This window comes from Penaeus monodon, chromosome 2 (assembly GCF_015228065.2).
Source record: "Penaeus monodon isolate SGIC_2016 chromosome 2, NSTDA_Pmon_1, whole genome shotgun sequence".
NCBI classification, from domain to species: Eukaryota; Metazoa; Arthropoda; class Malacostraca; order Decapoda; family Penaeidae; genus Penaeus; species Penaeus monodon.
This window is the reverse complement of record NC_051387.1, coordinates 58429605-58454604: the sequence shown is the minus strand read 5'-3', so window position 1 is coordinate 58454604 and position 25000 is coordinate 58429605. Positions and strand designations below refer to the sequence as shown.

The 25000-nt window shown below is 45.8% G+C and overlaps 2 protein-coding genes and 1 pseudogene across 5 annotated transcripts in view; 2 read left to right on the top strand and 1 right to left on the bottom strand.

Annotated features, from left to right (window-relative positions):
- The window catches only part of LOC119584252 (serine/threonine-protein kinase VRK1-like), a 102001-nt gene that overhangs the window by 1401 nt on the left and 75600 nt on the right, over window positions 1-25000 (top strand). The window contains exon 1 of one of the 4 annotated variants that reach the window (XM_037932780.1): window positions 12107-12291. The exons of 2 other annotated variants lie outside the window; for them this stretch is intronic. The gene's annotated coding sequence lies outside the window, so the exon portion shown is untranslated. Of the gene's footprint in view, window positions 1-12106; window positions 12292-25000 lie in introns of those variants that run through there. One more of the 4 variants, XM_037932797.1, reaches the window with a different exon arrangement.
- Window positions 3997-5858, top strand: LOC119579385 (annotated as a pseudogene).
- Window positions 8933-16632, bottom strand: LOC119579381. The gene is made up of 4 exons (XM_037927162.1): window positions 16516-16632; window positions 12645-12725; window positions 11317-11478; window positions 8933-9225 (listed from the first exon to the last, which is right to left on the bottom strand). The coding sequence occupies exons 1-4, from the start codon at window positions 16630-16632 to the stop codon at window positions 9133-9135; spliced, it is 453 nt and encodes a 150-aa protein (XP_037783090.1). The 3' UTR covers window positions 8933-9132.

Genomic DNA, 25000 nt, shown 5'->3' with positions numbered 1-25000 from the left:
TTGTCCATCGCTTTATTTATATTAGATAAGGAATAACCGTTTTGTTAACTATTTTTTGGTTGATTTTAAGTAAGGTAAGAGTAGCTTTTCAAGTGTGAACTTTCTAAACCTTGAGGTTGGTCTTTGTCAGTTGGATGTTATCGAAGAACGCCTCCCAAAATATACCCGTCATGTTAGATTATATACTTTGGAATAATTAAATACTACAGTTCTTAAATCACTCTCGACTGATTACGAAATAGGCCTGCAAATGTATATTATGCTTGGTGATATTCAAGATGACGGTAATTTTGTCAAAAGTGACAGACGATTTTTTTTTTTTTTAATAATATTGGATCCGAAACACCTCTAGTGATATTAAATGATTAAGTTTATCCTGCGAGAGGAGGAAGTCAAAGAAAACGGAGTAAGTAGGGATGTCTCAACTATTTGCTCATTTCTTTTATGTGTATCTAGTTAAGCTACCAAGTGATTACAGCCAACTGGTTTACAGAATGCACATATATGTATATAATTTATTTTTATTTTCATAACGTATATTTTTATTTATTTTATAATATTGTGCGCGCGCCACAAAATTTCCAGTCTGGCCTCCCTCCCTCCCTATCTCTCTCCCTCCCTCCCTATCTCTCTCCCTCCCTCCCCCTCCCTCCTCTCTCTCCTCTCTCTCCCTCTCCCTCTCTCTCTCTCCCTCCCTCTCTCTCCTCTCTCCATCCCTCCCTCTCTCTCTCCCTCCCTCCTCTCCTCTCTCTCCTCTCTCCCTCTCTCTCTCTCTCCTCTCTCTCTCTCTCCTCTCTCTCTCTCTCTCTCTCCTCTCTCTCTCTCTCTCTCCTCTCCTCTCTCTCTCCCTCTCTCCTCCCCCTCCTCTCTCCTCTCTCTCTCTTCTCCTCTCCTCTCTCTCTCTCTCTCTCTCTCTCTCTCTCCCTCCCTCTCTATATCGGTGACAGAAATAGTGAAGTTACCCCCCTCTCTTAATCCGGAATCCGCCACAACAGTAGGCCTAAAAATTCCCCTCTCCACCTCCCCCCTGTAACCCTGCTCTCCCTATTCCGGAATGAAGTGGCGGGCTCAGGTGACAACATTTACGCTCGCCGCCGGTTTAACCCGAATGGAGAGGGATTCAGAACCGCACTTTCGAAGATCCGGTGGCATGGCACTGGTTGAAGCGGCAGAGGCGGAAGGGTGTGTGTGTGTGTGTGTATGAGGGTTTATTCTGAGTTTTTCACTGTGTGTGTTTTTGGCGTGAAGGAGCTAGGCAGATTTGTGTGTGTGCATTGTGAAGGCACCCGCACGCACATGGAAATACATTTACATGCTAAACAGATACATTAGTAAGTGTACGGTTTTATACAAGCAAACAAACTCAAGTAAGTAAACATACATATGGGAAGAAAATATAACTATACAGGCAAGCTAACAGCGTACACATGCACGTAAATACACACATATAGAGACAAACACACAAACATAAAAGCAGACATACTTGCACATGTAAACAAACATGCGCACATGCAAGCAAGCACACCCATTCACAGCTTTTCCTCGAAATGCCTTAGCGTAACTGTCTATTCCCGACAGCGGAAAGTCCGTCCTCGCGTAAAACCCGACTAACTTTATATCCAGGCTCTTTTTATCTGACAGTATTTCATCTTCCAAGTTATTTCTTCTGGCGCAAGAAAGGATGATGATGATAAGGAGGAGGAGGAGGAGGATGAAGAAAAGTATATCGTTGTGCAAAGCTCCAATCTAGCTTTGGTACCATTAACGATTTTAGAAACATGGTCTTGGTGGGGAATTCATTTTATAATTTTGTGAAGGAAGTTGACGTCATGGGGGGGAGAGGGAGCGGTAGGGGGAGAAGGAGGGAGGGAGGGAGGGGTAGGAGGATGAGGAGGAAAAAGTATGAGAAAGAGAAATGGGATAATAATAGGGGAAGGGGTAGAGGTTCGGGTAAGAGTTATGATATGGGTAGAGGAGTAGACGAGGAGGGGGGAGGAGGAGGAGGAGGAGGGCGGCGATTCCTACTCGCTGTTCCGCATGTGCAGTCCAAGTCACGTGTCGACGGGAGGAACAGGGCCCTGCCTCCCTGCCGAATGGACGGACGAACGGACCATACGACCGCGGAAGGTCACGTGCGGAAGAAGGTGACTCCGGCGATGGGAATGTGAATGGGTCAGAATGGCTCGGAATCCTTGTTGCCAGGGCGAAGGTTTGGGGGAGGGTGGGGAGAAGGGGGATGGGGGGAAGGGGAGATTGCAAGGAGGGTGTATGTTTCGGGCAAAGAGAGGGATTTCTGGGTGGAATTCGATGTTTCTGAGAGGGATTCGGGGTCGTTTTGTTGTTATTGGTGGTGGTGGTAGTTGATGATGTTATTTTTTGTTGTGTTTTGTAGTTACTCCCTGGCGTTTCTGTTATTATTATGTTATTGTTGATGCTTCAGCAGGTAATATCGATGAGTCTGTTCATATATCGACTTAAAGCCATCTTTTATTAAAAATGTTAATTGCGTTCATTATATTTACATGATAATTGATAAATTACAGAGCAAGAGTGGAGTTCATACACATCACAGAATCATGGCCATATTGCTTTTCTAACCATATATAAAACGCAAAAAATATTGCCACAGCCAACTATCGACCTTGAACCAGACCTTGTATTAAATATAAAACGCCCTCCCCTGAAAGTATTTTGTCTGCACTTCCTTCTCTTGAATTTAATCCCCCACCCCATCCGCGTATACCCCCCCCCCTCTCTACTGGCGTGCCCATAAAGTCATACAAACTTGGACGAAATGGCACCCTAGCTCTTGGCACGAGACTCCACACGTGACCTGCTGCGTTGGACTCACGTGCCTTAAAGTTATATAATGACGAGGTCGTACGAGATGTTTCTCCGGCGTACAGCTGGCAGGTCTGCGTGCGGTGGTGGCGGACGTATGAGGTTTTTCTTTTCTTTTCTAGGTTTTTTTTTTTATGGTGTGAACTTGAATTTTGGATTTATGTACTGGTGGATGGAGTGCTTTATATGGAGGGGGGATTTTATTCTTTATTGAGAATGGGGTTAGTAAGAAGGAAGAAAAAAAAATAATAATGGGGTATTTGGCAGGTCTGTTGTGCCGGTGTGTGGTGCATATTGGGAAATGTTTCAGAAAGGGTAGTCTGTCATACAATTTTCTTTTTACTCCTACACCATACGGAAGGTAGAACATACTCCACTCTTTATATTTTCAATGCGATGTGAAAGAATGAGTTCCTGTTTAGAAAAAAATGTAGTATTTGACCGGAAAATAGTACTTGGCAACTTATATTTGTTCCTCGGGGGCTGAAAAAATGTCTTGTTTGAAGATTTGAAGGCTTCCTAATATCAATTAGAATTATATATTTACTGTCAATAAAACCGGTGATGCCAGTAAACGTGCCATATGATAGATTAATTACTAAATCAATTAAATAATTGGTTATTATCGTACCCAGACAGCGCTATGCTTTCGAAGTTATCGTACATCACAATAAATATGATTGAAAACGTTTTGCGATTTTCTCTTTTGTTTCATTAACAAACGTTTGAGCGCAAAAACTTTCTTTGTCTTAGATTGGCAATAGACCGAAGGCGCGACAAGCTATATATATTGATGTATTTTTGAAAGGTCAACCAATGCAGATGGACAGGTATTTAATGTGTAAACATTTTATCCAGTGAAAGTTAGTTGGGAGTGTGTATGCACGTTTTATATAAATATTTATTATTTAGAGAGCGAGTGGGAATGTGAATTATGGTTGCTCATGATAACACAATCTATTCATATACCACAACCTGTTTAGAGATTTTGTTACCCCCATTTCGAGCAAGGTAAGAAATAGCTGATGAGGTGATGCTATCGTGGCGGGTCGAAATTAGCACTGTATGCTATAATCGGTCAAGCCTAGTAAGACTCCCGAGGCGATGTACGTACTCTGGGGGAGCAGTATTTCCTAAATGTTTTTTTCCAATAAAATGCCCCGTAATGTCACTGTGATTTGTTCTGGAAGTGGAAATTCAGGGGCGGAAATTTATAAAACACCGCGTGATGGCAACTCCGCCAGAACAGCTGTTTGGGTGAGATACCGACAAGGCCTTAAAATGAGAACTTTCAGCTTCACGACTTCGAAAGAACGTTTGAAAGTAATTTGCTGAGCATTTCCCTCCAATTTTTATATGGAAGTAATAAAGAAAAAGAATACCTATCAGAGAAATGGCTATACAAACAATCAGTACATTAAGGCGCTTTAGGGCGTTTGCGGATGGATCACTCGGCGGCGCTACCGAGCAGCGCCACCGAAGTCGTGTGCGCCAGCAATGCAGGGATGATGCAAAGTGGTCCGTGTGGAAAGCTTTGATGTACAGAAGCGTATAGACGAACCATTCTATCCTTCCTTTACTACTAATCGGGAAAAGCCTGTGGGCATTGTCACTGGCCTGTGTGTCAGAGAGACGCAGTTGCCCGTCAGAGGTAGGTCCACTGCGTGGCGTACAGCAGGGTTGGTTGAGTCACGCCACTGGACGGCGACGCCACCAGGCCAGTTGTTCCTTGGGACTTGCTTTGCGAAGAACTTGATGCTGCAATTTACGATGGCGAGTTTGATGCAGACCAGTTTATCATTGAAGTAGAAAAGGCGACCAGCGATATGGGACTCCAGATGCGATGGAGACAGCCAGTAAGTTGTCCAGAGGGAAGGCATGGGAAGAGCTCGTATGGCATTTTCGTGCCAGACTTCAAATGGATTCGCTGAGGAAAATAAAGCAGGTGTGTGTTTCTGATTCTGTTTTCATATAAATTCCTTTTATCCTGGTTCTCATTTTATTTTTGAAAAGATGAATCAAAAGATTATTACTTCAGTCACAGCTCTCATTTATTTAGTTGTTCTATGAATGGGCATCCACTGGGAAAAAAAAACTGAAATAAATATTCGAAGCAGCGAATACTATTGTATTGCTCAATTATCATAAAATACTGTTATGAGGAGCCAGAAACCTCCACAGCGCCATGGCTGATTTTCTCCCTTCCTTCCAGCCGTGGACCTGCAGCGGAAGTGGAAGAGCTTCAGAAACTCCTTCAGAAGAGAGCTGACGAAGGTCTGAAAGGCCAAGGCCACCTCGACAGCTGAAACCGGAAGGAAGAAATACATGTACTTCAGACAGCTGTTCTTTTTGCTGCCGATCTGCGAGGCGACGCAGCTGCAGCAACAACAGGAGGAGGTTGATCGGGAAGGGCCAGCCGAGGGGAGGAATCCAGGAGATGAGAGCCAGGTATCCCCTCGTGCGAATCGGAAGAGGAAAGCGCCCCTTTCCCCCTTTCTCCACGAAATCAGCGGAGAACCTCCTCCCCTTCTTCCTCCTCCAGCGCATCCGAAGAGGAGGGAAGCGCCGAGGGGCAGCTTCTCCACGCGCTGGCAAGGAGCGAGGAGAGGAAAGCGCGAGAAAGGGACCTCGACGATCCAGACAGGCATTTCTTGCTCAGTTTCTTGCCTCACTTCAAACGCCTCCCGGACGACGTGAAGTTAGAGGTTCAAGGAGAATTCATAACCCCCTCAAGAGGCTGCACTCGCCAGTCGGCTCTTCCCCCCCCCTCCGTCCCCTCCCCCTCCGTCCCCTCCCCGGCCTTCCTTCAGTCTTTTCCTCGCAGTAATACGGGTCCCTCATCGACCGAACTTCAACCTCACTTCAGCCTCGCATCCTCACCTTCGAAGTCCGCGGGTCGCCTGTCTCCTCGCAACCGCAGCCAACGCGAGCGCTCAGCCCATCTCCCGAGTCATCTTCAGAAGCAGCATCCTCGCGGTGTGATGGATCAAGCATCTGTGATTATTTTCCCCTATAGATCGTCGAGAAAAAAAAGGACGTTGCTGCATTTATAAGGAGTAAATGCGTTATTTGTGAATAAACTTTTATACATTAATGAATTTTGGTTTTCCGACAGCAGCCAAGAGCAAGCTATGGACAGCCAATTCTTCTCACTCATTCAAATTGAAAACCTCAATGTGATAGCCTTTTCCCCTACAGCAGTGAGTCTTCTTTGTCATGTTTGTCTCTGGATTTTTTTTCAGCGATTATGACTTCGAAGGGAATGAGTAATTAAAAGTCTCATCATCAGAGCACGCTGCAAAACTGAGATTTTATTTTTAAAAAATGCTGTGGTACTCTGCAACGAACCACTTTGCCGGATCATCGCTTGTAGCACCGCACTCTGTCGCCGCAGATATGTTCGTTAGCACACCTCCATGGCTGCGCTCAGGGACGCTTCCGAACGACTCCAGCTTTACTCAGGAGCTCCCACTGACTCCTAACAACTGCCGGTGTGCATGCTCTCGTAGGAAATGAAATAACGATTCATTTCCAGCATTTCGGAAACGAGTACACGCGCTTCGCCCTCGGGGATAAGGCGAGTGGTCGCGGGCGAGGGAGCAGACGCGGCTGGGGGAGGGTATGGTGATGAGGGCGATAGCGACCAGCGAGAGATCGATCAAAGTAGCAGACCGCATCGCAGTATGGGAGGGTGGGGAGAGCGAGGGAAAGGTAGAGAATAAGAATGAGAGAGGGAGAGGGAGAGGTAGAGAAAGAATATTATTATTATTATTTTTTATTATTATTATTTTTTCAATGTTAATATTTATTTTGGCTTGCTGAATGTTAGTTTCAGGGTTTGTTTCGGTGTATTTTGGGACATGGTATGAATGCTGCATTGTGTTTGCAGTCGCTTGTTAGAGTAAGGCTTTATAATCCGAGGGACTGGGTGAAACGGGTTGTCTTTTCATTAGCATTGTCTCCCTTGGCGTTTGGCAGCGAGTCATGTAACCAGCACATTAACTCACGACTACAGAAATACACATTAGAGATTGGCCATTATCAGAGTTTAAAACCCACGAATTCTATAGATAACGTATTACATATCCATAGCTTTAATGATAAGATATGATAGCGTATATATCGGGCTAGTTGAGAGTGAGTAAGCTCAGGAAAGCTTGGCCGACCCGATCCGTAATAGGCTGCGTAAACGGGTCAGCTGTTCCAGGAGAGAGGGGATCGATACGCACACAACCCCCTGGGGGAGGCCATTTCATGCCGGCCAAGTAGACCTACGGGGATTCGACCTCTCTGGATCTGTCCATTCTGCCACGCGGGGTAAGGTGGTCCTCTGAGCTAGAAGCGCTACGAGTTGACGGGCCAAAAATCACGTGCTAAATATTCGGACGCTCATTGCAGGGCAGGTCGAAGCGAGGCGAGAGTCGGGGCTGCAGTCCACTTGGGTTGGGACTCTTAACCGCAAGTACATAGTTGAGACTTCCGCGCTTGGTCATTAGCCGTCTATTTTTTTTCTGCTCGCGTGATGGTCGAGACCTTGAGGTGTGCCTTAAGAAGAAAACAGATAGACAGAGGAGCACCACTTTAAGTATCGTTCGTATTTGATTGCGGTTGATTAAACTTGATGTTGCGAGGCAGAGGGAGCACCATCCCATTCGTCCTTGCACGATTGATAAACCTGTCACAGACTGCAGTTGCGCTTGTCATTTGGCGAAATCGTTTTCCTTCTGCTGCGCGATCTGTCTGGCATTTCTCCGGCTCGCCATAAAAGGGGGGATGAGATTAGTTCGATTATTTGCATGCGAGAGAAAACCTTCGTGTTACGAGGTTTAGTATTCCCCACGGTGCAGTTGTATCCGTGTGCCGTCTCTCCGCATCGCTCGTCTCCATCTCGTCAAGCTGGGTAGCCTCGCTGAAGGGGATCGTGCACCCTAATGAGCGTGGGCTGGGGCGCCGCTCTTCTCTCTTTTTTTACGACACCCATTCCGGAGATGCAGGTTCCACTTTGTTTAGAAAAGTTTGGTCATTTGATCGCGAGGCGGTTTGGTCATTTTTGCTAAGGGTTTATTTGAGTCTGCTCCTGCGGCGTGCTAGATGTGTGGTGGGTTCATTAACGCTGCAATAAAGGATGATATAATGGTGTGTGGTAACTTTACAATTGAGATGTAGAAACCGAGCATAGTTGGGATGGCTCTGTACAACCGCACTCCCTGATCTGCCGGGAGATGGCCGGTCTCTGCCAAACTGGCGATGTGGAGATTCTCTTCGATTTTCATTTTTAGTCGAGTGTTCATCGTAGTTTTCAACCTAGCAGCGCTTTTAATTGATTGGGGACAATTTCACGGATTGAAAGGTGGTCTGATCCTTTCCGCTTGTGCTCTCCTGCTTAATTAAAACCCCTCATTTATGCATGCGGCGAAGAAACGAACTATGTGGCAACTCTGCCCGAGGAAGAAAATATCAGCTGGGTTGCCATAGCAACGAGACGCCGGCGGGGTCGATCAACAAGGATGCGGAGGGTGTGAATTGTTCACCATCGCTCCAGGGTACACATGCCTGGTTGGTATAGGAGGTGTGTGGGGGTGGGGTGGGGGTGAGGGGGAAAGCTTGGGGAGTAGGAGGGAGGCCCGGGGAAGAGAGCAGAGAGGGGAGGAGAGGAGTGAGGGTGTGGGAGAGGGACGCTATTCCAAATGTATTCAACTTGAGAACAGTCGAGTTCTGCATCGACTGGGAAATAAATTGAGTTACAAGAGTTAAATGAACAGACAGTTACATACATATATATATCGCCTAGCTATTGGTTATCGAAGAGGGCTTCACCAGCACGCACGCAGTACGATTGGGCCACATCTCCGCGAGCTCTCTGTGACCAGAAGACCTGTGGAATATTTGATAAATGTCTCTCCAATGAATGTTGCACGGCGGGATCGTTATTTTAGGCTCCTGGTTACGTTGGCATGAGGCTGAAAGGCGGTCGCTTCCGAGGGATTTAAACATCGATTTCTGTAAAAGTCACATGGGTTAAAAAAAGAGAGAGAATGATTGAACATTTAGGGTCGTATTCAGCGCGGAAAAAAAGATACGGATTTTTGTCCGATTTAAAAATGTCATATTTATTGATATGTTTTAATTATATTTTTTACTCAATTAGACCGTTCTGCTTTACACAAATAACACTGGAAACGGTGCGATGATAGAGAGAAGTTGAGAATTGGAGAGGGCGAGGAAGGAGAGGGTGAGGGTGGCCAGTGGGAAGGGAGGTGGAAGCTCTCGGAACTCGGTGCCTGTGGGTCACTAAACAAGGGCTGCCATACACCCAGTTATCGAGCGGATGGCCACCACGGGCGGCGGCGGCGGCGGCGGGTGACCGATGAACCGCGGGCCGACCTGCGGAAAGTTATGGCGTTAAAAGATTTCGAGACCTTGACCTTCATAGAGCGAGTACCACGGATACATGCGTGTATAGACGTATATGCATACATTCGTACAAATATATGTGGATACGTGCACACACGCACACATTCATATATGCATATACTTTTACGTACATAAGTACAGAAATGCATAAATGCGTAATCCACACACACATGCGCGCGCGCGCACACACACACACACACACACACACACACACACACACACACACACACACACACACACACACACACACATCCATTTTTTTTAAGGGCGTGTGATGGAGAGAGACCGTGGGCGACTCTTCACCAGGGAAAGGTTACAGACCTGCATTTTGTTGTTGTAAGGATTGCCAATCCGCTTTTTATTCCGTTTATTGTTGTTATTTTTTTTTATTATTGCCATTTGTATCATCATCATCAATCATCAATCATAGTATAAATGTTATAATTAGAGCGGGAGGGGCGGGGGTGATGAGAGCTTGATCTGTAGATAATTTCTGTAAAGCTAATAGAGAGAATTAGAAAATGCAGAATGAGAATACTGAATGAAATTAGTTGAAAATAAGTTTTTTTTTTTCAGAGAGTTTTCCGCCGTCACGCAGCGTTGCACGTCTGTCTATCTGTATTTTTTTTTAATATTTCGAAAACATCTTTTCCACCTGATGATGCAGATATAAACAAAACCAAGAACCAAAATTTCATTCCTTTTTGGGGAAAAAAGACGTGCTTCCCAAGGCCTTTGAATTCTTTCAATTGCAATGGTAGTTTGGCTTGGACTTGCGTCGTAGGCATAACAGGCGCCGTAATTTGGGAAGAGATTGCAATGTGTGGGCGTGGGGGGTGGGGGTGGGGGGGAGAGACGTTGAACGAGAGCGTAGGTGGTTGGCTCTTGGCAGTGTGGTTGAGTGATGCTTCTCAGGTGGCGGTGGCATTCCTCTGCTGAAGCGGCATTGATTCACTGTGTGCGCGCAGGGTGAGGGCGAGTGGGTGTAGGTGAGGGTGAGTGGGTGGGGAGGGGGTGAGTGTTTGGGTGGGGGCGGGCGGGCGGATGAACGTGTGTGTGTGTGTGTGTGTGTGTGTGTGTGTGTGTGTGTGTGTGTGTGTGTGTGTGTGTGTGTGTGTGTGTGTGTGTGTGTAAATAAATTAGTTGATGAAAATAACATATTCAGGTTAAATATGAGTCCGCTAGTTCTCCTTTTCTCCTCTTCACTCTCTCTGCTCGGTCTATAAATAGCTTACTTCCTCGACATATTCCTTTTTTCTAGATTTGGGCTGTGATTCAGCTAGCGCAGCCTTTAAATGAAGTGCATCGAATAGGGTGGCACAATTCGCAATTTGATTTGTGGCATTATCTGCATTGTTTTAACGGGCAATGTTCTCATGAATCGTGACAGTAATATCATTTTTGTGGCATATTTCTAAGACGAAAAAATCCTTGGTGGTTTACCTATCTTGCCCCAAATCACTTTGTGCACGTGCACGAAGATCAACCTTCTTATATGTACCCCCCCCCCCCCACGTATACATGAGGAACGTTAACGAAAGGAAACGCATTATTACGTGTCCTGCTTTTGGCATCAACCACCAGCTTGGGGATGAGAGTGAGGCGCGGAGTGTGCACGTGCGGATGGTCACGCATTTACTCGTCTGGTTTAGGGGAATTAGGACCAAAGATATTCCTTATGGTGTGTTTTCGTCTTTACTGTGGCTGTGGGTTTGTGTGGTTGGCAGTTGTCGTATGTTCACTGTTTCGTTTTAGAATGTCGGGGTTTAGGAAGTTATCATACGACTCGACTCGAACGCCTTTCATTGATATTCGACCTCAGTGACCCCTGGTCTTCGTTTTTTGTCTTTCTCTTGTCATGTTTCTTTTTTTTTCTATTCACGTGTCGTCGTCCGGGGAGAGAAACTGGGGAGTCGCTACTGACGTTCCATGACGGTCACTCTCATGTTATGCTAACCGATGAAAACTTGTTTAATAACGGTATTGTTCCCAGGTGTGGATAGGGGCTTTCCTGTAGGACATTCCAACATAAAATCGTAATCGGTAATATGATAAACTTACATATTGTATGATTAATGAAGTTAAATCTCTGCTCTCAAATAATGGAAGCGGAATTTGGTATAAAAGTATCTGCTTATTGGAAACACCGTGTGACTTGGTTAAATACAGGAGTTGTGATTTCCACAAGTCAGGCTGTAGGAGCAATACTGATGGCCGGAGTTGCTGCTTTGTAATTATTGGATTGTCTGCCTTTATGGTACACAGATGACGGTTGGTTTATTTTTAGGTAAGCTTAATAACTCCGTAATAGGTCCTACGTGTTTTGGTGTGAAAAGGAGATCGAGTTTGGTCGGTGGTTTGGTGAGAAAATTTTAAATAAAATCGCCGATTGGTACACCCTAAAGTCGACCGGCCCGACCAGCTGATTGGAGATGCCAGTTATACATTTTTCGTTCATGGTATATTTTCGTAACGGTTATGGCCTAGAAATGGAGATATATGTAAGTGACGTACGCGTAAATCTGCATTGCGGTGGTTTTTCGTTCGAAAGCACTTAAAATGGGGATGCAAGTCAAGTAGATAATGATATATTTGTAAGACTAATTGGAACCCTGTCTGCCAAACATGTCTGAAGTGTTGCCAAAATCAACGATTAGATTGTTATCACATTAACTTATAACCGAAGTAAAAATAATAGCTCCGTCACATTCTCGAAAGTGTGCAGACCTCTAGGACAACTACACGAACCAATGAGAAACCACAAAATACAAGGGATTTGAAAGCCAACTTCAAAATATTATGCCATACAGATGCGTTCGCAGTTTCCAGTTAGTGTTTAAGGGGAAGGTCACAACGGGGAAACAGCCTGGCAGCTTTTGTGTTCAGAAGCGTGAAGGAGACTTGGAGACTTTTTGAGACTTTCTCCGGGCAAATACGCAGCCAGTTTTACTGTTTATTCAGTGTGGTGGTGTTCATTTGGGATTTATGAGTGCGAGAATGGTTGGGCCTTGGATAATTAACCGGCGACGTTTCGAGGTAATGTATGGAGGCGAATTCCAGGTGTTATTTTTTTGGTCAGAAATGGCGTGGAAAGTGTCCGAACTGTGCATGACTTTCGGGGGACTGGGTCGGAGGCAATGGTTGGTGAGGTATGTGGTGACGTCATGTTTTTTTATTCGCTTTATCTATCAAAATTGACGGAAATTCCCAAACCAAATGTTCGCTTAACGGGGATAACGGTGGGAGGTAGTTTGACAGATCTCACCTGGATGGTGGTGTCCAAGGTGTTGCTGGGTGGAGGTATGCGATTTCACCAATTCACCACCCACATAGGCCTAGGAGAGAGTGTGTGTGAGCATAATTAAATTCATCACTCTAGGTCTCTATACAAGGCTTGAGTTTAGGATGTGCGCGTAGCAACTATAGAGGCCTAACTCCCCAACAAACTTTTCTTGGCAAAATTCTGGGAGCTTTTGAAAAGTGAGAGTGTGAACTATGATTGGTGTAAGTTTATTCTACCACTTTTTAAAGTTTAACCTTCAAGCAGACTTGGTAATTGAAGGCATGTTTATTTTCTTAACGTCATCATCATAAAAAAAAAAAAAAATGTGTAGGTAGCGAAACGCCTTGATTTGAGATTCAGTTGAAGGCCAATTTGCCAGTCTTAAATATTGTTTATGTGTGATTTATGTAAATGGTTTTAGTCATCTTTTCTGTAAATGTAGATATGATTGAAAGATATACATTATTCTAGGAATTCTTGGAAGGAGCCATCATATTTTGATTATTAACCATTCTTATCTAAAACTGACAATTCAGAAGACCAGTTTGATTCTGGCGAATCAGTATCAAACGGATGGTGACATTTATTAAAATAACAACTTCATTAAAGAATGTAAGAATGTCATGGTGATGTCTGTCCATCCTTTTAAATGTATTATATGTTAATCTAAGCAGATACCCTTGCAGAAGTGGGGTTTTGGGGCGAAAACATGTAAAAAAAATGTACCCGCATGTGAACAGGTACATCAAAGACTTTAATTAATGTTACTTAGAAAGGCAATGCAGCTAAATAGTGCTGATTATTTTTCCTCACTTTGGGGTAGTAGTTTTAGGACTTGCACTAACTTTCAAGATGTGTATGTGTTCTATCCACATGTAAATGTATACATATGCCTATTAATATACACATACTTGCATATGGATACACATATGCATGCAAATGGTTTGTATATTTTTTCTCGCCTTATATGGTCAGTAAAATATCAGTATATTTAGAACTACGCCGAAGTCAGTGAAACAATGCAAGTTTTACAGGAATATAGGCTAGTGATTATATTTTATATATATATATTTTTTTTTGTGTGTATATACGTAGTCTAATGAGTCTTGCATAATTTTTGCAAAGGTTATTTAATTTGAGTTGTTTTGACATGGAACTGGGAGACTAAGTATGTTTTGCACATCATATAAAGTAGGATGCAGGCTTCATGAAGTAGAGAAAATAATTAATTCTTTTCCTTGAAGATATTGAAAAGTATTAATTGCACTGTCACTAGCTGCTCTTCACTACAGAACATCACTGCGTAGACACAAAAGAAAATAATCAAATAACTGGGTTAATGCTTTGAGTCGCAGGCGATTTCCCAAGCGCGATTTGAGGTGGCGAGCAGCATCAAGGAGAGGAATTTTGCTCGACTTTGCTTGGAAACAGTTTTACATTTTTTTTAAATCGTTTTTCTCCGTTATTCCCTTACTGTATGCTCGTTCCTGGTAACACGATGTATATCCTCGATAATTCTTTTCCTCCTTTTTTTTCTCTTTTTGCCAGTGGTTTGGGTTTTGCATCGCTCGATCGCTGGCTCGCGTGCAGTTGTAAGGTCGGCAACCTCTCTCGCGCCACATGACGTTTACTTTTTGACAGGTGGTGCAACGTTAGGGCCGAAGCGGATTGCAATATAGGCCTACTTTGCTCGTATGAAGGCCTGCTGTTCTTAATGGTGGTGTGGTACATGTGATGACTTGATGATGAAGGTGCTTTGGATAATGGAGTGTGTGTTATTAGCGATACTGTTATTCATGTTACTTGGTGCTTGATGATGAATGCAATGGTGATTGTTACTTGCGTATGATGACATTTTACGAGTAATGATGATTCTATTGTGACCGTATTAGGATGATGACTGTAATGTTATTAGTTTCTAGTAATGATAAGCATAATAGTTGTGATCATCTTGTCGATGCTGACCGCAGCGGGAACACAAATGAGGTTAACTATTATGTCAACAACACCGACACTAACCACAATCGATGACTCATAGAAAGGAAATTCCCGGGGGTTTGTCTTTAGTTTTCTCCTTTTTTCTCTTCTACTTCTCCTCGTACTACTCCTGCTCCTCTTTCTTCGTCTTCTCCTCCTTCCTTCCTTCCTTGCTTTCCTCCTTCTTCCTTCCTCCCCTCCCTCCCCTCCCTCCCTCCCTCCCTCCCCTTCCTCCCTCCCTCCCCTCCCCTTTCCCTCCCTCCCTCCCTCCCTCCCTCCCTCCCTCCCTCCCTCCCCCTCCCTCCCTCCCTCCCTCCCTCCCTCCCTCCAAGCAAGCGAGGTGAAGAAACTCATCGCCACCGACCACAGTTAGAGGAGGAGGATGAGGGGGTTATTTCGCGCGACCGCCTCCGCCTCCACGGCCGCCGCCGCCGCCGCCGCCGCCGCCTCCGATAACGTTTCGCTCAAGAGATGCCGCCGCCGCCGCCGTGGTGTTATTTTGGGTGTCGCGTCCTTTCTTCCTGTTTCGTGGCACTCGGCGTCTGGCGGTGGCACTCTGGGTTCTTTGGGTTGCTTGGTTTTGTATATATATTTTTTTCTCTCTCCCTTTTTTTATGGGTATGTTTTTTATGGGTTCTGGCGTTTGTTTGTATTTGGTTAGATTTAATTTTTTTTTTTCATTTTGCGTTTTATTTATTTATTTATTTATTTATTTGTTTTTGTATGTGTTATCTTTGTCATTTGCCTTTCCTGCGGGGGTGGTGGTGGTGTCGTGATTCAGGGATTGTTTAGTTTATTGTAAATTTTAAGAATTTGATTTGTACACATTCTTTGCGAAAACCTGTTCATATTAATTAGTATAAGCTATGTAATAATGGTTGTATTATAATGATTATTACTACTATTTCCGCAATCAATCTCGAGCTTCAACCATTAGCTAAGCATAAGTTGGAAGAGATCTTTACAAATCTGTCCGGGCCGGCTGCAGCACCCAAGGATTTCATTAAGACTTGAGCTGCTAATTCGGGTGCCTAGTGTGGGCGGCGCTTCTCTCTCCGTTTGTTTGTTTTCGATTCACGTGTAGCGATGAGATCATTCAGAGAGGGTAATTTCGTGTGCAAGGATCGGTCATGGATTTGTTGTTGTTGTTGTTGTTACTGTGGTTATTCTTATTGTCTGTTTCATCTTTTGCTTTGTCTTTACCTCTGTTTTTTTTATGCTCCTCTTTAGCTTTTGTATTGTTATCGTTATTGTTAATTTTATTTGTATTTTATCTTATGATAATTTTCGTTACTCCACTAAATTATGCTTTATAGGCCTGTAATCCAGATCTCCGTGGTTGTTCGAGTTGTGTGAATATATTATTTATTGATTTTTTATTATTATTTATTTATTTATTTATTTATTTTTGCTGCCATGAAGATGCTGCAAAAGAGATGATGTTGGGAGATGGATTTGGTGATACCCAAGGGATGAGAGGCACGGGGGGGGGTAAGGGGGTGAGGAGGGTGTGGAGGACAGGTGTTTCGGGGTTGTGCTTTTCTGCTGGTGGGTGGGAGGGAGGGGGGGAGAGAAAGGAGGGACGGGAGGGAGGGAGGAAAGGTGGGAGGTTGGGAGGAAAAGGGGAACGGTGGGAGGTAGGGAGGAAGGAAGGGAAGGAAAGAAGGGAGGGAGGGAGGGAGGGAGGGAAGAATGTGAGTGTGAAGGGAGAGAGAGAGCGAAGGGTGATAGAAAAAAAAGAATGGTGATAGAAGGACGGAGGGAAGGGAGAGGGCGTAAAGGATGGAGGGAGGGAGGGAGGGAGGGAAGGGAGGACGAAAGAGAAAGAAGCGAAGGAAAGGGGGAGGGTGATCCTCGGGAGGAAAGGGAAGGCGCTAACTTCAAACCACATCAGAGTGCCCGGATGGCGGTAGCGACTTGCAATAGGTGTGGGTAATTGTGTTGGGGGGAGAAGGGGGTAGGAGAGGGCCTGGTTATCGATTCTACATTTACTCTCCCACCGCGGAAGCTGCACGGCCTCGCCTGGCCTCGCTTGGCCTCGCCTGGCCTGGTCTAATGTCTATTGGCCTGGCTTGGCTTGGTGTGACTCGGTGGCGCTGGCTGGCTTCGGTTGCCATCGTGACCTGCTCGGCCGCTCTCCGCCCACGCTCGCCCTCGCTCCCGTCGCTGCGCTCTGCTTGAGCTTTGCCTCGTCTTTCCGCTTCTGGCTCTTATTCTTTTTTATTCTTATTCTTATTCCTCCTCTCCCTCTCCCTCTTATCCTCCCCAGCTCCTCCGCCCCCTAACCTCTTGACTACTATTTCCGTGTTATAAGAGGACGGGGATAAAGGAGAAAGGAGGAGGAGAGAGGAGGTTGGAGTAGATGGGAGTATCGTGGGTGGATGGGGGGGGGGGTATAGGATGGGGAAGTTTAAAAATGGGGGGGGGTCAAGGGGGGGTGGTTGTTTCGTTTTGTTTGAGTGTGCTTTTTGTGCTTGCGTGGTTTGTCGTTTGAGTAAAATATGTGGAGTGATGTTCTTTTTTTTATTCTATTTTATTTATCATATAGATGGGTGTGTATTTTTTTGGTGTGTTGTTATATATATATATATATATATATATATATATATATATATATATATATATATATATATATATATATATATTTAGGTATGTCATTGTAGCAGAGGAGGATTTTGGTTTGAATTTATGGCCCAGGCGCAGTGTTGCCTTTCATTGATTGTGGATAGGTTAACACGGGATGCTGCAGCTCTCTCCTCGCTCACCCTGTTTCTCCTCTTTATCTGTGTATGTCTCTTCCTCTATTTAATCTGTTATGTCTATCAACTCTCATTTCTTTTGTCTGTATTTTTTTACCTTTGCTTTCTGTCTCCTCGTCCTCCTTTTCTCTCTACTTCATCTTTCCCTCCGTCTCTCCTCCTCGTATCCTTCCTTTTCTCCTTTCCCCCCTCCTCCTTCCTTCCTTCCTTCCTTCCTTGCAGCTCCCCCTTCCCTCCCTCCATCTCTCCCCCTCTCCCTCCCTCTTTTCTTCCATCCTTCCCTCATCCTCTCCCTCTCCCTCTCCTCACCCTCTCCCTCTCCCTCTCCCTCTCCCCCCTCTCCTCTCCTCTCCCTCTCCCTCTCCCTCTCCTCTCTCTCTCACTCCTGTCTTTGTCCTCTGAAGGAATTATTTATCTAGCACAAACTTACAGTCCACAAAGCGAGCGAAGTAAAGGTGATATCACGTAATGCGGCGGGTTGTTGCAAGATTATGTTCACGCGTGCCGGTCTTGCAATCGTTGCTTTAAATACCTTGTTTGTGGGAGACCCTTTTTTTTTAACTGTTATAATTTTCTGGTATTACTGTGGCACTTCCCCCCCCCCCCCCTTATATCCAGTCTATTGTCTGTGTATGCTATTTCGTGTGTAGTAATTAGCGTTTACACACCTCGATTATGATGATAGTTATATCCTTTATATTTGCGATTGACTGATAAGATTAGGTGTCTTTCCTCAATGAGGAATTTTCAAGGTGCTGTACCTTTCCTTAGGAGAAGCTCTCTCACAGTTTACTATCATTATTATATCTATATTTATCAGATATTTCGTTTATCATTTTTTATTTTAATTTATTTGTTTATTTTTAATTGTATGTGTGTGTTGGGAATTACTGTCGCAAAGGAAAAACACTGTCTTTGTTATATTCGTAATAGACTGAGTTATGTTTTTATTTGTTTTGTATTTATCATTCTGCTGATGTGAGGCCTATAAATAACTCTTGCGTGGTCTTTTGTCCTGGTGTTTCGCTGATTTTCGTGGCTTTTGGTTTCGAGAATGCCATGAACACAGGGCCTCTCCTGTTTCAGAGTTGGCTTTATTTCTTTCCCATTTGTGGGCGTTCTTTCCTGCAGATTTTAGTTCGTGTGTGTTCAAACTTGCTCCGATTTGGTTTGTCTCTCTTTGTGTTTTTATTTCTCTCTTCTCTACTCTTTACCTCGCCTCCACTTCTTTTCTCTCTTCTTTGCTGCTGTCTCCTCTCCTCTCCTCTCTGCTCTTTCCAATCCTCTCTTCTCTCCTTTCCTTTCCTCTCCTTTCCCTTCCTTTCCTTTTGCTCTCCTCTCCTCTCCTCCCCAGTTATCCTTCACCATCATCTTATCTCTCTTTCTCTTTTCCCCTTTCCCTCTCACCGCCTGCGCTCTCTTCGTCCTCTCTTCCTCTCGATTTCCCTTTCCTGTCCCCCCCACTCTTTCTCCCCGCCCCCTTCACCCCCCACTACGTTCGAGTTGAGCGAGAGTTTGCAAGCACGCCAGGCGACTCCTGCCTTAAAGCAGACTGTGCTGATGCAGGCCACTTGCACACGCTCGAGCTGTCGAGTGTAAACATTTATGGCCGCGGCCGGTTTGTTGTGATAACATGTCTCGCTCACGGTCGTGTTCCTCGTTTTTGCTTTTAATGATTAGGGGATGGGTGAATGGGGGTGGGGGTGGGGGGTTGGAGGGGGAGGGATTGGGGGATGATGAGGACTGGAGGATTTGGTTGGTGTGACGTTGATTGGTGGGTTCGGTTGTTAGGTCTTAGGGCTGAGTGAGGGTTTGGACAAGTTGCATAGGTGTTGGGTTTGTTGCAAGCGGATAGGTTTGTGTGTGTGTGTGTGTGTGTGTGTGTGTGTGTGTGTGTGTGTGTGTGTGTGTGTGTGTGTGTTGTGTGTAGCGCCTCTGCATGTCAACACGTCACACGAGGCGGCGGAAGGGTGTCAGATTCGCAGACAGGTGTGTATATTTAGCTTTCCTCTGGCAGGCGATTCTAGAGAGAGAGAGAGAGAGAGAGAGAGAGAGAGAGAGAGAGATGGAGATGGAGGGAAGAACAGAGGAAGAGGAAGGAGGAGGGGAAAAGAGAGGTGAAGGGAGGGAAGGGAAGCTGACAGGCTGACGTAAGGGCCGTGCGGCGGTGGTCGACATCTGAGTCATGAAGAGAGAGAAAGAGGGAGGGAAAGAGAGAGGCTTTTCCCAGGTCGGGCTAGCATGACGGCGCAGTTCGCTCTCCACTTTCGATGAGGAGGGAGGGTTTAAATCGGGAAAAAAGTCATTGGATACTGCGTGACGGTAGCTCTTTACTGGTGTGCGTTCGTTCGTTCGTTCGTGTGCGTGGGCTTGTGCGTACGTGTGTGCCTGTGTGAGTATTTAAAAATGTGTGTGTGTGTGTGTGTGTGTGTGTGTGTGTGTATGTGTATGTGTGTATTTTCGCGCATGTGCGTATGTTTATTCGAAGGGAAGTTGGCCGCGTGCCAGTGCGTTTAGGGCGCTTCCGCCCGGCGAGCCTCCCCCCTCCCCCCTCGTGGGAGCGCTCATGGTCTCGCTCATGGAACGGTCCTGTCGGATTTCGGGAAATGGAAGCCGTGTCATTGGGGATTCTCTGGCGCGAGGCCGACGCTGCACTCCGGAATGAACTGACGGCGAGTTTGTGTCTGTGTGTGGATTTGTGCCTCTGTCTGTCCCTCTATTTATCGGTCGATGGGCTTGTGTGTGTGCATGTTTTTTGCACTACAGTTTGGGTTCCTATTAGACTATGCATACGTGATGTCCGTGCGTGTGTGTGTGTGCGTGCGCGCGCGCGTCCCACGGCCCTTCACCCTTTCGGCCTGCAGCTACGCGACACGTTGTTGGAGCGGGGCCAGGCCGGGGCGCCGCCGCGGCCTCCCGGGGAAAAACTTGATCGGGGCCGACCCTCTCTTCACCCCAGGCGCCGCCGCCTCCTCCTCCTCCTCCTCCTCCTCCTCCTCCTCCTCCCCTCCTCCTCCTCCTCCTCCTCCTCCTCCTCCTCCTCCTCCTCCTCCTCCTCCTCCTCCTCCTCCTCCTCCTCCTCCTCCTCCTCCTCCTTTTCTTCTTAAACTTACTTTTCCTGTTTGTTGCTATTTTATTAATTGTCATATCTTTGCTATTCTCTTTGTTTCTTTCGTTTCTTTTCTTGTTTCTCCTCTCCTGCTGCTCTACCTCATCTTTATTAATTTCCAATTATTTCTCCTGTTCTGGCTTTTCATCCTTCCCTCAGTTTCCTCCTCCTCCACCTATACCTTAACCCTCCACTACCGCTATCCCCTCCCTTTATCTCCTATCCTCCCTATTCCCTCCTTCGCCCATCTCCACTCTCCTGCAGCCTACCTGGAGTGCGGCCATTCCGTGCTCACCCCCGCGCGCGTGCTTTCTGTTCCGACCGTGGTGCAGGGCCCGCCTCCCTCTCTCTCCCAGTCCCCAATTCATGGCACCATGGCTCCTTATCCCCCCATTTTCAGTTCTCTTCTGTGGTTCCTTCTCTCCTTCTTCCTCTTTCATGGCACCATCTCCTCCCCCATCTCTCCCTCATGGCTCCATCTCTCCCAACCCCCTGCCATGGCCCCATCCCTTTTAACTATGCCGCCCTTTCCTGGCCCGCTTCCCCAGCCAGCCTCCGCCCATGACCCTAACCCCTCCCCTCCTCTCCACTTTCCCCTCCCCCCTCTCCCCTTTCCCCTCCCCCCTCTCCTCCCCCTCCCTTTTTCCCTTCTTCCCCCTCTCCTCCCTCTCCCTTTTTCCCTTCTCCTAACCCTCCGTGGCTTCATCCGCACTCCCTTTACCCCACCACATCCCCTCTCCTCTCACCTCTCCTCTCCTCTCCTCTCCCCCCTCTCCCCTCCTCTCACCTCTCCTCTCCTCTCCTCTCCTCTCCTCTCCTCTCTCTCCTCTCACCTTCCCCTCTCCTCCCTTCCCCTATCCCCTCCCTTCTCCTCTCCCCCCTTCCCCTGTCCCCCTTCCCCTGTCCCCCCTTCCCCTCCATCCATTTTACTCCATGACCCGCAGTTGCTCTGTTCTCTTCTGTGTGCTTGCTTGCCAACCTGCCTACCTGTCAGCCTGCCTGTGTGCTTGCTTGCTTGCGATCTTGCCATGTCATGTGTATGAGTGTTATGTGGTGTTTGTGGTTGTCGCCTGCCTCGGTGTAGTCGTGCTTGGGGGGAGGGGGTGAAGTCACCGATTTAGGATTTGTTTATGATGATGATAAGTTTCGATGTTTTTTTCTTTTTCTTTTTCTTTTTAGAATTATTTTAGTTGTGATGACGTGATGATACAGTTAATATCGATGATTGTTTTGAGATGGTGGTTTTGTTTACTGTTCTTTTTGATGTGGTTATTTTTGTTGTTATTATTATCATTATTACTTTTTTATTTATTGTTATTACTTTTTTATTTATTTCTTCTTATTATTATTGTTATTATTATTGTTATTATTATTGTTATTATTATTATTATTACTATTACTATTATTATTACTACTACTACTACTACTACTACTACTACTACTACTACTACTACTACTACTACTACTACTACTACTATTGTTGTTATCGAATTGTACATTATGTATTGCTCTGTACACCTCTCCCCGGAGCGAAACCTCGTGACCTATAGAGTGACCTATTATCGGGTGCCCAGGTTTCTATAAGGAAATGCAGGAATGGAAGCTCTCCCTCGACCTCCATTCCATAGGGCCTGGATGCTTTGTGGTCGTGTAGCAGGAGGACTCGGAGGCGATACTGGAACGCTGGGTCGGTCTCTTTTTCTTTCCCGTTTTTCTGTTTTTTTTCTCTTTACTCTTTTTTTTAATCTGTTTGTTCATTTTTCATTATCTTTTCTGTTTGCGGTTTTCTCTTTTTTTCTCTGTCTCTTTTTCTCTTTCTCTCTCTTTTTCTCTTTCTCTTTCTCTTTCTCTTTCTCTCTCTCTCATCTCTTCTCTCTCACCTTCTTTATCTCTCTCTCTCTCTCTCTCTCTCTCTCTCTCTCTCTCTCTCTCTCTCTCCTTCTCTCCTCTCTTTCCTTCCTCTCCTCTCTCTTTCTCTCTTCTCTCTCTCTCTTCTTCTCTCCTCTTCTCTCTCTCTCTCTTCTCCTCTCTCTTCTCTCTCTCTCTCTCTCTCTTTTTCTCTCTCTCTTTCTCTCTCTCCTCTCTCTCTCTCTCTCTCTCTCTCTCTCTCTCTCTCTCTCTCTCTCTCTCTCTCTCTCTCTCTCTCCCCCCTCCCCCATCACCTCGATTTCCAAAATAGACCAAGCTTACGAAATCAGCTCTTGACCCGATGGTAAACAACGTGCATTACGTAGCACGGGAGAAGGACCAAGGCAGAAGCAGAGACAGAGGTAGAAGTAGATATTGAGGCAGAAGCGTAGGCAGAGGAAGAGAATGAGGTTAGGGCAGATGTTAAGGCAGAGGAAGTGGCAAATGTTACGACGGGAGCAGGGACAGAAGCATGCGTTAAGACAGGGACAGAGACGGACTCGCATGTTACGGCAGAGGACGAGAGAAATGTAAAGACAATGGTAGAGGCAGAATCATGTGTTGAGGCAAGGGGAAGAGAAGGACTCATGTTATGTTAAGGCAGGAACAGAGGCAGAGGCAGAGGGCGAGGCTGCTTGTAACCGGATGATGGGTATAGGGAGAGCGAGGCAACGGGCCCTCCTCATCCTCATTCTCCTCCTCCTCCTCCTCCTCCTCCTCCTCCTCCTCCTCCTATCTTCCCATTTCCTCCTTCTCCTCCTCCTCCTATCTTCCCATTTCCTCCTTCTCCTCCTCCTCCTCCTCCTCCTCCTCCTCCTCCTCCTCCTCCTCCTCCTCCTCCTCCTCCTCCTCGCCCTCCTCGCCCTGTTGTTTACGCAAGGCGCCACGCGGACGTACCCAAGCTACAGTACTCTTGGCTGGAGGGGTTAAGTAGGGGGGAGGATGGGGGGTTGTAGGGGATAGGTAGGGGGAGGTGGAGGGGTTACGGGGGAGAAAGGGGGAGGTGGAGGGGTTCTGGGGGAGTGAGAGGGAGTAGTATGGAGTTACAAAAAGGGGGGTGGGGATGGGAGGGGGTTAAAGGGAGATGGAGGAGAGGGATGAGGAGGTGAAGGAGGTAGAAGTGAGTAGAAATGAGAGGAGGAAGAGGAGGAGGAGGTCTACGGGGGAAAAGGGGGTGGAAGGGGATGGTCCAGGCAAGGGGTGACGAGTCTCTTCGCCAGATGACCGAGAAAGGAGGAGGAGGAGGGGGGAGGGGAAGAGAGACTGCTTTGGGTGATGACGACATAATATCTGACGTGTTAGGTATCTCAGCTGATGGGGGAAAGCCTAACGATGCGGATGTGCATATGTAGGCATGTTGAATGTAAATGTACAGCTGAAGTAGATATGTGTAAGTGAATGTAAGTAGATATGCGAATGTAAATACGTGTGTGTAAATGTACGTAGATGCGAGTATGCGAATATAAGTAGAATGTAAATAGAAATGTGAATGTACGTATGCATGTTTTGAGTGTGTGTATAGGGGCGAGGTTGAGCCCTGGCGCTGATGCAAGAGTGCGAGGGAAATTCCGCCAGAGTTGGGTCAGGAATCCAGCTGTCCAGGTCGGCTGATTCACGTTCGTTTTAAAAGGACGGTCATTTTCAGGGGAAACTGCGAAAGAGATACCGAGAATTTTGTACCGTCTTCTTGCTATTCTTGCTGTTTTTTTTTTCGAGGAATGAATCTTATGTGGGGTGTGAATATTTACTTTCCTACACTTTTTTTTAAGAAGATTTGAGGATGGATCTTCCAAGAAAGCTTTTGTGTAGAATGTGATATGCATGTACGTCAGACGCCAACGTTATGAATTAACCTAATGTGTAAGTGTAATCTCGCGTATTTTCGAGGTAATTATCGTTGCGGGCGTGATTCGTTTTAGACACCGTAAAAAATGAGTAACTAAAAATAGGAAAAAGGAAATGTGAAAGAAAAGAATAGAAAATTATAAGTAAAGGTAAAGAAATGACGGTGATGATCATGATAATAATGATGATAATGATGATGATTATGATGATGATGATGGTAATAATAATAGTATTAATATTAATAATGATAATGATTATAATTCTAATGATAAAGATTGATAATAATTATGATGATAATAAAAAAGGATAAAGATAATTATAATTATGTCAGCAAGAGATGAAGATTTCCCGGATGTGATTGGCGAACGCAGTGGAGGGAGGGGGTGTGAGGGTGGGGATGGGAGGGGGGAGAATTGTATCATGCATTCTCATGACAGGGGTGCCTGATCTAGGCGCATGGCATTTCAAACGAGCAGGTTGAAGGAAACGGAGGTAACAGAGGTCATGTTGCAGGTCCATTGTAAAGGGGGGGAGCGAGAATTGCCGTGCATTATTGTGGAATGTTGACGGGTGGAAATGCAATGTGTGGGGCGCTTGAAAGTCGGGGATTTGAGGGAGGAAAGGAAGGGGCGGTCGGGAGTGTTTTGTGGATGGGAAGTGGATACCGATAGACGGGTAAAATGTCGAGGTGTTGAATTAGGTAGACGGACGTGTGTGTGGGTGTGTGTGTGTGAGAATCACGCGCGCGCGCGCGCGCGTGATTTATTTGTTTGTTTATATAATTGGATGTGTGTAAATAGAGTATTTGGTTGCTTGTTTGTCGTTTTGTCTTTTGTGTGTAGTTGTGTTAAATATCCCAAGCAA

Excerpts from the sequence above, each read along its gene's own strand:
- LOC119579381 (XM_037927162.1), bottom strand. The coding sequence starts at position 16,632 with ATGGCAACCGAAGCCAGCCAGCGCCACCGAGTCACACCAAGCCAAGCC. Across the intron at positions 12,726-16,515 it reads GAGGCCGTGCAGCTTCCGCG|CTCCCAGAATTTTGCCAAGA; the intron begins GTGGGAGAGTAA and ends ACTTTTCAAAAG. Across the intron at positions 9,226-11,316 it reads CTTCATTAATCATACAATAT|GTCGGCCCGCGGTTCATCGG; the intron begins GTAAGTTTATCA and ends AACTTTCCGCAG.